This window comes from Oenanthe melanoleuca, chromosome 1, assembly GCF_029582105.1.
Source record: "Oenanthe melanoleuca isolate GR-GAL-2019-014 chromosome 1, OMel1.0, whole genome shotgun sequence".
Taxonomy (NCBI): Eukaryota; Metazoa; Chordata; class Aves; order Passeriformes; family Muscicapidae; genus Oenanthe; species Oenanthe melanoleuca.
In genome coordinates, this window is record NC_079333.1 from 88,811,171 (window position 1) to 88,823,632 (window position 12,462).

The 12,462-nt window shown below is 36.1% G+C and overlaps 1 protein-coding gene across 1 annotated transcript in view; it reads right to left on the bottom strand.

The window, feature by feature from the left end:
- Positions 1-375: 375 nt before the first annotated feature.
- Positions 376-12,462, bottom strand: part of MYO16 (myosin XVI) — a 358,267-nt gene continuing 346,180 nt past the window's right edge. The window contains 1 exon segment of the mRNA XM_056502322.1: positions 376-609. Within this exon segment, the coding sequence (XP_056358297.1) occupies positions 376-609 (234 nt within the window).

Sequence of the window (12,462 nt, forward strand, 5' to 3'; positions counted from 1 at the left end):
ATCATTTGCTTAACATAGTTTCTTCATTGTCCATGGGAGAACTCTAAGTGACTGTTTTGTATTTGAAACTAAGCACTTAGTGTACTTAGTTTTCTTAGTGCAGTTTGTCTCCACATATATATACCCATGCATACATATATATTCTTGCTGGTGCACACATATATGTAAACATGTATATATATGAAAAGAACAAACACACACATGTACACACACACCCACATGTGACAGATCTAAAGAGCTCCTCCATCCTGTGCTATTCAATTAGTGCTTGTAAAAAACCCCTGCATGCTTTGTGAAGGGGAGAAAACTGCTGATTGTGCAGGTTGAAGCCATTAGATGGTTCCATTCCTAGCAGTCTGCAAACACACATCTGAATCATATGGTGGTATCCCATATGCCTGAAGAGAGTCTGTTGCAGGAGGTATCTTCTACCTTCTTCAGCAGCGTTGGCTTCTTACAAGGGGGTGGAGGTGGGGCTGAGATTCTTTGCTCAGTATTGTGCAATATTTGCTGCCAGTCTTCTCTCTCTTCACACAGCTTTCTCCTCCAATCTAGAAGCTCTTGTAGAGCCACACTCTCATTCTCAGAAAGTCTAAGCTGATGAATAACCTGTGAGAAGAAAATAATAATAACAATAATAATAAAGGTGCATAAAAATGGATCAAATAAGCTTGATAATAATTTGAAGCAAACTTGTCCTCCAAAAAGGCTTTAAACTCTTTACACTGAAAATAAAGAACGTTAGTGATTTAGAATTGCCTTATTGCAATCTCATCTCTGAAAGTCACAGAGTCTGAAGTCAAAGTGTCTGGAGTTGTATGAAGTAACTTCCAAACTGAAACAAACAGAAAAAACTCCCCTGTGCCATCAAAGGGTACATGACAACAATTCTCTAAAACACACAAAGCAGACTGCTACAGATTCTGCAGTAATAGCAAGGTTTTTACTCTAAATGTAAATACCCAAATAGCCATAACCAAGAAAGCATAACCTTTGTTGCATATTAGAATCAGCAGAGCTACTTTTCAGAGACAGGTGTTCTCCTCAACACCAGGGGCCAGTCCCGGTCTTCCTCCAGGGAAACTTTAGCTGTAGTTTCAGTTGGCCTGAATCTACTTAATTCATTCTGAAGTAGCTGAAGTTCTGTACTAGATTCATAATCCACCTAGAAGAAACTGCTCCCTTCTATTTAACTCTTCTATTGCAGTGATTATTTTTTTTGTTCAAGTCAGTTTGAAGTCCTCATGGCAGCATAAGTCCACGAAACAATGAAGTCCATCTCACCATCCTTTAGGACTTATTTGACTCCTATATATTACAGCAGCCCCTAGAGCAAGTACAGAGGTCTGTTGGCTTGGGAACATTCTGTAGCAGGAGAAGCCTGACTAGAAAATATGAAACAAGCCCATCCTAGCATCTAATAGCCCACAACCCTTACCCTGTTGCCTTCTTTTTGAAGAACCCCACTGGAGCACCTGTAAGAGACACCTATGGCATGATTAAAATGCCCACATTTCACCTCACACAATGGCCTCACGTTAAGGTTGCATTTCTACTTGTCAGGAGGGACAGCTGCATGCTAGTTATGAGAATGAAAATGATGTGCAGTGCTCATGAGACACCCCACACATGCTTAGTTCCAGTTGCAAGGAAAACTGAGTGACATAAAGGGCATTTTTGTCACTGACAGACAATGGGGTTCCTGGGGCAGAACTACCTATGGGCTATTCCTGTGGTCTCTGCTCTTTCTTCCTGGAAAAGCAAGTGGCTGGGTACAGAGGCTCCCCAGGCTTTACACTGCATTAACCCATAAAATGTCTTAATAACAGGTATAATAAAGTACAGTTTAAAGCTCTGTATTTTTTTTTAAAGAAGAAAAATGAAAAATTTTGAAAGACTTCATTAAAGTGTATCTCAATTGCATATCACCATAAAATTAAAAACCTCTTTGCTTTTATATTTACAAAAAATGCAACAGGGCATCTCAACAACTCAGATGAAAATGAAATGTTTCATATACATTTCTAGAGAGAAAAAATATATTACCTTTTCCTTTTTTCAGTGGTTTATAGAAGATTAGAAGACAAAAGTTTGCAATTAGAAACAACTTATCAAGAAAGACAGGTCAGGTGGCTTTATCCTAAAGAGTCATCACAGCTTACCCAGTCCTGGCCAGTTTCTGTAGTTTTTTGTGGGTTTAAATTATGAGCATAATCCATTCTAGAAAACATATAGATTAGAATGCTGTCTTCCCAATTTGGACACCTTATTTGTACCTAAATTTTAGACATTTCATGAAACTGCACTAGGCATGCTTCTCAGAGAGGTTCTGGAAGACACAAGAACCAAGCTTTGTTAGACTGTCATCCCAAGAGTTTCCCATGAAAGAGTTTTAGATATAATTAATCAATGACATGCCTGAACACAGGAGAATAAATATAGTTATTAAAACACAGGAGAATAAATATAGTTATTAAAAAGTAGATATTTTGAAACTGTGTATTTGGATGTGCTCTGGTGACGAAAGTTTGATAGCATGACTGATGAGGTCTGGAAGAATTTTCAGACTGAGAGATGGACAGAGTATTTGAAAAGGGACAGTGCTAGTGCCATTCCAAGGAACATAAAGGCACATAGGTGCAGATATGAGTACATTTTGCCTGGGCATGGAATTGACAAATGCATCCTGTTTTTAGCTTATAGGCATTGAAGATGTTTTATTATACTGGCTCTGCATATGCAAGCTGTAAATTAATATTAGCTCATCAGTTAGAGCTCATTTTCCAGTTTATAGAGGACAAAAGCTGGTCCAGTTCACAAATAAGTGTACATACTTTATTGTATTTTCTAAAACAGGGATAGAAAAATACCTCAAACATTTATTCACTTTGAAACTGATCTGGTAAATAAACTGAAAAACAGCCTGCATCAAGGACCTGAGATGAAACTGCAGTCAAAATGAAATGGGGAAAAATGCATAAGAATGTGACAGAGCTCTAAATGAACCAATTAATTCAATTAGATCTATTTGAATAACATGATATCTTTTCCCTTTTCCATTTATGATTAGACCTGTGACGAGCTAAAGATTTGTTATACATATTCATTATAGGAAAGGTTGGCTGAATAATTTTACACGAAGCACAGCATAAAGCAGTTAACTGTGTTTTTCATTATTATTCTATGTCCTGAGCAGGTCTTTTGTGAAGGGTGAATGATGCATGTAGGAATTAAATACTTTAAGACTACTCATCTTTTAAATGGACACCAAACAAACAACTTCCACCAACTCTATCAGAAACAATTGTAGACCAGGATTTTTGTAGTCAAAGTCAATGGCCAATCAGACATGGTAAACACAGCATTTGGGCTAGACCCATAAAACATACAGTATTTGAGTGCTTGGCATTTATCAGCTCTGCCATTAGGTGGAAACACCATCCCTGTGTTTACTATCATGGGCAAACAAGGAAAGCTGAAATGTCAAAGTCACACACAAAAGAAGAACTTGTGGAGTTACCACAGCTATTAACTGGAAACTGCAATGGATTAAAGGATTTAAACCAGATCCATATTTTCCACTGCAAAATATGGCAAGATGGACCAAGGACTCAGTTCCATCACAACATGTACGGAAGGACTTTCATCATTCTCTAGAAGTTAGAGCTTCTTGGGAAATTAGAAGATGTGGACTCAGCTTCTCTGTGTTGGTCCTAGCTGAGATAAAAATCAATTTCCTCTTTGCATTGAGAGCTAGAAATGAGCTGATAACACTCCAGCTGCTGTTGAGCAGAGCTGGCACAGCCTCAGCTCTGTCTCTCCAACATTCCCACCAGAACAGTAGTCAGGAGTGGGCAATATCTTGGGAGGGGACACAACTAGGCCAGCCTACACAAAATGACCAAAGGGATATTCCATACCATATGAGATCTGCACACCTATAAGAAAAAGGAGGGGGAAGGAGGGACATTCCTTATTTATAAAGTTTGCCTTCCAGAATGACCTCCACATATGCTGAAGCCCCACTTCCCAGAAAGTGGCCAGACATTGCTTGCTGATCAGAAGTAGAGAATAAAATGTATTTGTTTTCTTTTCTTTTTCCTTTGCTGCTTGTGTGTGCACAACCTCCACTTTTGCTTTAGTAAACTGCCTATATCTTGACTCATGAATTTTTTTCTTATTGTTCTTCTTGTTTTTTCTCCCTTTCCTGTGGCAGGGGGTAGTGATAGAGCAGCTTGGTGGGCACTTGGTGTCCAGCCAGGGTCAACCCACCACAGTTCTTTCAGGTTAAGGAAGAGACCAAGTTCCCACATGCTGAGAACACACTGCAACTACAAGGGGTGGACTCTGAGTGCAGAGCAGGACTGACTCCTGTGCTTTGTGCTGTCAGATTGCTGTGCTGAAGGAAATCCTTCAGAGAGAGTGCCTTGTGGTTTTAAACACCCACAGAGACAGAGCACTTTGGCTCTATGCTGGCAGTCATGAAAGGCTTAGAGCACAATTCTGCCTATACACATTTGAGTATTGCACAGTTATTGGAAAATAAGGTTCTGAACTGCCTTCTGGACTTAGGCTTGTAAATCCTATCTAGATTTCACTTTACAGTCTAAAGCAGTCATAATAGATTTCAACTTTCTCTTAGAACCAAGATGAGTTGCTAAAAGGTAAGTCAGTAAATTATTTTAATTACAGTCTATTTCATATACAAGTTAAAAATACAGCAAGTTTTTAATTATAGAATGTAAAAGGTTTCATATTTTAAATAATTTGTGACAAAAGTATGCCAGATAGAATGATTAACAGGCACTTTTAAAGTTAACTTTGAGTTATTTAGAGATTTGGCTCTAGAATTTCAAGAAATTCATTCTGCATTAAAAGATCAAACACTATGATTTTACAGAGGATATTTTGTAACATTCAGAAGCAAAGAACTTATATTCTCTATTTTTATGCCAAATGCAGTGTCTTAATTACCAGCCTATGACAAAAGGGCTCATTACACAGTCTAACAAACAAATTTATTATTGGTAGATTCTTCTCAGTATTTCACCTCAGTTTGCTCCCTCACTGACCAAATGTGGAGGTTTACCTTTTAAAAAATGTGTATGCTACTCTAGTAACTTTGTCATTTGTGAGTGCATTGTTTTTTACTAATATTCACCAGAAATGAAGTATTTGATTACATATGATAACTGCATATTATTTAAAACATACAAATAATTTTCTTTGCAAAAAATGTAGCGCTTCATGTTTTATTACAGTTTTTTTTAGTTGTTTCTTTATGTTTTATTTAGATTCCTGCTTATAGACATATAAGTACAACAGAAAATCACAGAGCAATTTAAGGACATGCAAAGCATATAAACCTGTGTTCCTTAGAAATTTGCATTTTGTGGTTAGTTAGTAGTTTTTATTTGGTGAAATAATGCCAGTTGTTTTCTTCAATAGATTTATCAGTGCTAGTGCTTTAAAGTAACTGTCAGTATATGCTCAAAGTTAATTATTACATCATTAATTTTTCTCTTCCATTAGTGAAGTTGAGGTCCCATCAAGGAATCCATGTGAAGACTGAGTCCAGAAGAGCAATAATTTTACCTTTCTAAACTTTTATCAGGATCTAAAGTGAATTATGCAGTAAATGTACAATGTTGATGATAAATTATCATAAATATCCTAGAAATGAAACTACCTTGACAAAACCCCTGTTTACAATCTCTTTCAATTTGTAGGTTGCCTGTATATGAAAGTCAAATAAATTTCAGCCATTAGGTGACTCACAGTTAACTTTATTACAGTCCTCAAAAGCAGTTCACATATCCCTGTGGATCTTCTGTGGATCCCCAGTTTTAAAGACAATAATGAAAATAATTCTTACTGCATGCAATTATTAACAAGAGCAACACATCTTGATTTAACTTGTATACAACTCTCACAAAAATATTTCTAATTAATTTTAATGGCTTTTTAAATTAATTTTTTTAGCCTGATAAACTCCTACACCAATTCTTTCCAGACATGCATGTCACAGCTTTATTTCCAAACTACAGAACAGGTACCCTGTTACCTCTCCAAAAATCCTAACCCTCCAGGTACCAATAGATATGTCTGGGTTTTTTCTTTTTTTTTTTTTATGCTAAAAAAAGAGCAGAAAACAGGAAATGATTGCTTTTCCACCAACTACTGAATCAAGGAAAACTAAAAATCTGTTAGTCTACATGTTATTTACCAATATAATATTCATTTAAATATGTAAGGGGAAAGCACACAGTAAGCCAAGGGTGTGTTAAGAAGCCTAGGGAAGCATTCAACATAAATCAAATCAATATGTAAATTTGAGTTTGACTGGGAAACCTGCATTGGCCATGAACAACCCCAGTGTGGAGCAGACAGCAGCTATGATAAATGAGAATACATGCTTCAAAATTCCAGTTAAAATCTTCAAATACAAATCTTAACACTGATCCAAACTGATTCATGTGATTGTCATGTGAGTGCTGGAACAAGCATCTTTTTTTGCATTAGCAGACCCACCGAATGTAATAATCTGATATGTGATATATGAAAATAAAGTGATTTTAGTTTATTGTTCTTTTAAACTGCTGATGATTTTTCTTTGTGTTGTAGCAACTTTACAATGTCCAAAAATAAAGCTCTGAATGGATGCCAAATGGATTTATTGGAAAGGAGAAAATGGCAAAGACAGGTGCTCTGTCTAGTGCAAATTTATAATTTCTCTGGAAGAAGTATGCCAGCAAAACATTAATGAGATCCATAACTCAAAATACAATGCATTTGCATTTTTCTAAACAGGAAAATATTTTTCTTTCTCTCAGTTAAAATTTCCAGTTAAATTAAAGGAAGAAAATTCTTTTAGAATAACTGTTGCTATATAGATGACATACATACGAAGGAAGTAATAACTTGGCTGACCTATAAAAATTTGCATTAATCTTAAAAGTAACTTTGTATTTAAAATAAAATTTTAGAGGGGCAACTTTTATTAATAAAAATGCATTGCCACATGATTCAGACAGAAATGTTTTCTCTTCTGACAAGCAATGCTTGACTATCTCTTGGATATTTCTTTCAAGGGACAGATTCAATTTTCTCCTAAACATCAGTTGTGGAATGATGCTGAACGAGGGATAATCTCCTGTCAGAGATCATGCAGGCACAAGTATTGCCCAGTCCAGTCCTCTGCTACCACATGGCACTTGGAAAGCTCTCAAAAGTCATCCCAAACAATTAATTCCACTGTTTGCCTTAGTTTCACTTCCTGATAGGATTTTCCAGAAGAATTAATGAAAAAAAGGAATGTATTAAGGATAATTATCTACTAAAGAAATTGCAGAAGCCCTTCCTCCTGGACCACTGAAAACTGAGAGATCACACTTGCAAAAGGGACATTTTGCATTATTGACTTTAGCCTGGGTAGTAAAAGCTTCTTGTTTTTATTAGAAAGAGGATCTTGGGCTACACACACCTATACTGTGCCTCAGGCAGGATATTTTACATTCTTCATCTAACTGCAAGACTAGTTTGGGTGAAAGTTGTCTGATTTTCTGCCATACAATTGTGGTTACCTGTAGGGTGGTTTTTGTGGTTTTAATTTTAAGGGGAGAGAGGTGGTTGTTTGGTTTGGGGTGATTTTTTTTAATTATTATTTTCTGAAGTAATGATTTTAGTTACAAAACAGGATCTGTCTTCCATAATTTTGTATCTTTCATGAAGTAGTTATATCAGTATTATCAAAAATACATCAATAGTTATATCACAGTATTTTTCAATGATTTATGTTAGTCATCTTCCATACAGACTGGAAGCATCTCAGCAATCAAACAAAGATAATATATCTTTGCAAAAAAAATCAGCACACAAATCCTGAGTGCAACTGTAATTTGCAATCTGGTAGAAAATATTAGCACAAGGTAGGCAATGTTCAATAATATATGAGAGCACATGTCAGGCACACTAATTACCTGAGCTGGGAATAGAGTTGGACAAGTCTATACATTCAAAACAGGGGTGTACTTTCTTTATTTGGATCTTGTGGCTTTCAATTTTATTTTTTTTTTTTTTCTTGGCTGAGTGTTTTTCAACTCTAGATTTCCATGTCAACTAAAAGGTGAGACATTCCCAGAGTGACTAAAACATCAACCATCCAGAAATACTGAATTTGTTTTTTTTTGTCTCTAAGATAGTATTTCTCTATTTATTGTATAAACTGATTTTACAGTGCTCTCTAAAACCTTCAAGACATCCTCCTAAAATGCCTCTGATGCTTAAGAAAAACAATATGTTCAGACAGCAACTGTGTCTTTCTCAAGATGAGTTCAGAAAATAAATCATTTATAACAGAGGTTTTTGGAACAGCTCACCTAATATTGCTAATACTGCTTTGCACCTAATCTAACAAAAAATACCTGACAAACTAAGTCATGTTGTTACTTAATTGATCACTGTCTTTTTATGGCATTAATGGAGATATTTTATTTGACTAGATAGACACTGTTTGCCACAAGGCTTTCAAAGCAATTACAAAACAATCAACTTGTATTTGCTGTAGCTGGGTATCATCCTTTGTTGTATAAAAACACTACACTTATGGTCAAAAATGTTAGAGGAAAACAATTTAATTTATGGACTGTTAGCAATCTAAATCTCTGCTATCTGCATGTGGCAGTGTGACAGCAAGAGAATGAAAGGAAGAGGAATGGATTTATTCCCTCTCACTTCCAGCACTTCTCCACAGTGGGGCCAGTGGGGTGCTGGACCACACTCCCACTGAGCTCAGATTTGAACCAGCCTTTTAAGGTGAGCCCCTGGCCATTGTGGCAGCCCAAGAGGGATGGCTGCACCCTTCAGCCAAACACCAGAGCTCAGGGAGGGCATGGGGATACTCAGGAGGTTTTGTTCCCTTCTCTTCTGCAATCTCATTTACCGGGGCAAATGCAGTGAGGATGAAGCACTGGAGACAGAAAAGGGGGCCAGGATGTGCAGGGAACTGCTGTGACATCCACTGGCTCCAAGAGGAGGATCTGTGCTCTCACCTGTGGAGGTCACAGCAGTCAGATCTGGGATACACCTGCCTAGCAGAGGGCATCAGCCCTTCAACATAAACACAAGATAATGTATTTACTGATGAACTTACACTATGCATTGCCTCATACCATTTATTCTATAAGGCACATGCTTTTGACTTTAAGTATTCTAAAAATAAGGCCACAATATGTTTTAGGACCTTATTTTTGTCACTGTGTGTGACATTACAAAGAGTATTCTTTGTGTCAATGTCAAAGCAATAAACAAAACACAGTGCAGGGGGATATACTGATTCAGATCAATGATAAGTATATTCTGTATCTTCTCTTGGATGTTATGTGTTTACAAAGGTGTTAATATTTTTTTTTAATTACACCAGACCTGTTTGATTGCCATTTTTGCTTCAAAGATGATCAAACATTACTTCCAGCTATTAGGCAAAAATGACAGACAATAATAATAAATGTTAGAGACGAGTGTTCAGAACTGTGACAAAGGGTGGGGGATAGCAACACATTGCAACACATTCTTGGCTATTATTTTTTGTAAAGTTTTGAACAGTTAGCAAAAGAAGTGATTGGCAACAAATATTAAATCAAGTAGGAACAAAGAAGACCCTTGAAACCATAATGAATATGCAGCTCTTTCTGAGGGAAGAGACTCCTGAAAGCAATGAGATTTCATGAAAAAAGAACTATGGCTTAAGCTGTAATGAAACAATAAATACATACTTCACGAATATGAAAAGACATTTCCAATTTAACATTGTCAGATGTTGGCTCCTATATTACTGCAATCTGCCAATCTACACCATGGGGTTTAAACAAAATAGAAGAGATATGACTGAAGATTTTCTAATATAACCATATGTGAAAAAAATAACCCTGATTTTGTATCTCACCTCTTTGAACACATGGCAGATAAAACGTATTTCAGAAGTGGGTAACTAAAATCCTACACCAGGTTATGTCATATGTCAATATTACCTAACCTATCAGGATGGCAATCTGCTTGTTTATTTGTGTCTTGTTCTGGGAGCATTTCCATAAGCTGCAAAGCACATGATTACAAATAAGCAAATATTCAGCCATTCAAAGCTAAACTGGACAGACTTTGTATCTATCAATAGAAAATTTCATACCTTTCTTCTGGGATAACTGAATTGGCAGGACACTGTGGTTAAGACCTAACTTGCACAGAATGCAACCCTGTACGTGTAGGCAATCATTACAGTTATTTCTTATTTTATTGTACATAAGAGATCACATTGGTAAGAGCATGAAGATTAATATCATGTCTGGAACATCACATAGACTTTTTACTTTTTTTCTCCTAGTCCCTCTCTTTTTACTGCATCACCCTCTGCTCTGTTCTTGGTTCCTTCCCTCCTATTCTTATCTTCATTTCAGCTTCTTTATCATCACTTCTTTGGGTTGATTCCTTCTCTCTGGATCTCCTACCTTTTTTCTTTCCAAATCCCTAATTCCATTTAATTATTTACCTTCTCTCTCAGTTATTTTATTCTTTTTCCAGACTTACTTCTTAGAATCTTCCATTATCTGTGCCTGGTTTACTCCCCACTCATGCTTATTATCACTCTAATCTTTAATCTGTCCCTCACCTCCATCTGTTCATTATCTTCAGGTTGTCCATCTCATCCTGTTACAGGCAGACCATGTTGCTTCTTGCTGCCCACATAAGAAAAAAAGGAATCTTTTAGCTGGCCAGCTTTTCTTGATTCCACTGTATCTTTCTCACACTGCTTCCCACTTCACAGTGAATGGTAATAGCAAATTTAAAATATAATTTAAAAAAAAACCCAAACTAAAACACCCCCAAAAATCTCATAGTCCTGGATCTGTGAAAAAAGACAGGGCCATTTAGCTTTTGTGTGAGGTACAAATATAGAGGCTTTCTTTTATTGACTTTATTTTACTTTGCTGCTGCTGCTGACATTTCAAAGAATTTATATATTTGAATGATTTTTATGCTCTTTTAGACATAGACACTCCTAGCAGCTGTTGAGAACAGAAGAACCACTAAAAACTTTCTGGAGAGAGCCCACTGGAATGGCCAAGGAACTGAGAAATACTCTGTTTGAAAGAAAAAGAGCACAGGAGCAATATTTTATACAGCTTTTTTATTTTAGAGGAGGTTTTGGGTTTTAGATGCTGCTAAGCAATTTCAACATTTGTGAAGGAGCCAGTTTGCTTTGGGATCCCTTCCTAGAGTGTGACTAAATAGAAATTACTCTTTTCATATCAGAATTTCCTACCTAACCAAGTTAATGCAAAAATGACCAGAAGAAACATCTCTTTCATTTTGGTGAGGTTTTTTTTTTTTTTTGGTGAGAAAATTACGTCGTAAGAATTTGAGACTACAGATCCAGGCAGATTTGGAACTGCCAAACTGTTTAGACAAATCACTGAAGCAATTTGAAACAATACTTATTTAAATAAATTTAAATCTGTAATTTAAAATAAAGTTTGGAAAAGAAAGATTCTTAACTTTCTGCTGTTTGGGGAGCAAGAGGCTACCAAAACACTTTCTGTACAAGTTGAGTTAGAGGCATAGCTGCTAAGAGTAAAGTTTTCTTGTAAGGGTAGATTAGGATATTGCAGTACCACTGTACTGAAGATTTCTGGTTTACAATTTTGAGTATTTCCTTGACTAGAATGTTTTGGTTTACAAGGAAAGCACAAAACACAGGAAATACAGTGTTCTGGGTTGCTCTGCTAGCAAATAGTTTCCAGAACATCTACTGTTGGAACAAGCTAAAACACATCAAACTTTTTAATAACTGGTTTCACCCCTGAAATTCATGGTTCAGTTTTCATCTTCACAGAGAATGAAGATGAAGTTACAGTGCTATATCAGATGTTAGGTTCTTTATGTTTTTATTTTAATTTTTTGCATCCTAGTGATAAAAACACTTGGAAATCTGCAGCTGTAAAGCCACAAAACAATAAGACCTAAAAGGTAGTAGTTTAAAACCCTCATAGTTTGTTATCTTTTGACATATGTTCTTTCATTCCTGAGGAGATAAAAATTAAACTTTAATACTCTTCCACTTTTTCTCACAGAATAAAGTATAATTTTATTCCATAATTTTACAATGAGAAATATTCTGTTAGTATTTGAATTTTCCAATTTTTGTCCTCTTTCATTCAATAAAAATTGCTTTATGTAACCACTGCTCTAGAAAATTAGCATTTATGGCCAACAGTGAAAATTTTCTATTTTTTTCCAGCAGACTTCATTTTAGGATGCTCTTCTGGATGATGTTTTATGCTTGGCAACTACTTTCAAAAAGGTTTGTTGAAAGATTGATCCATATGCTGCATGTAGACAGACACTGACCTGAGGAATTCTCTCTGGAATGTGAAGATTTTCAGCGTGCAGGACCTGCCAGGCAGTGAT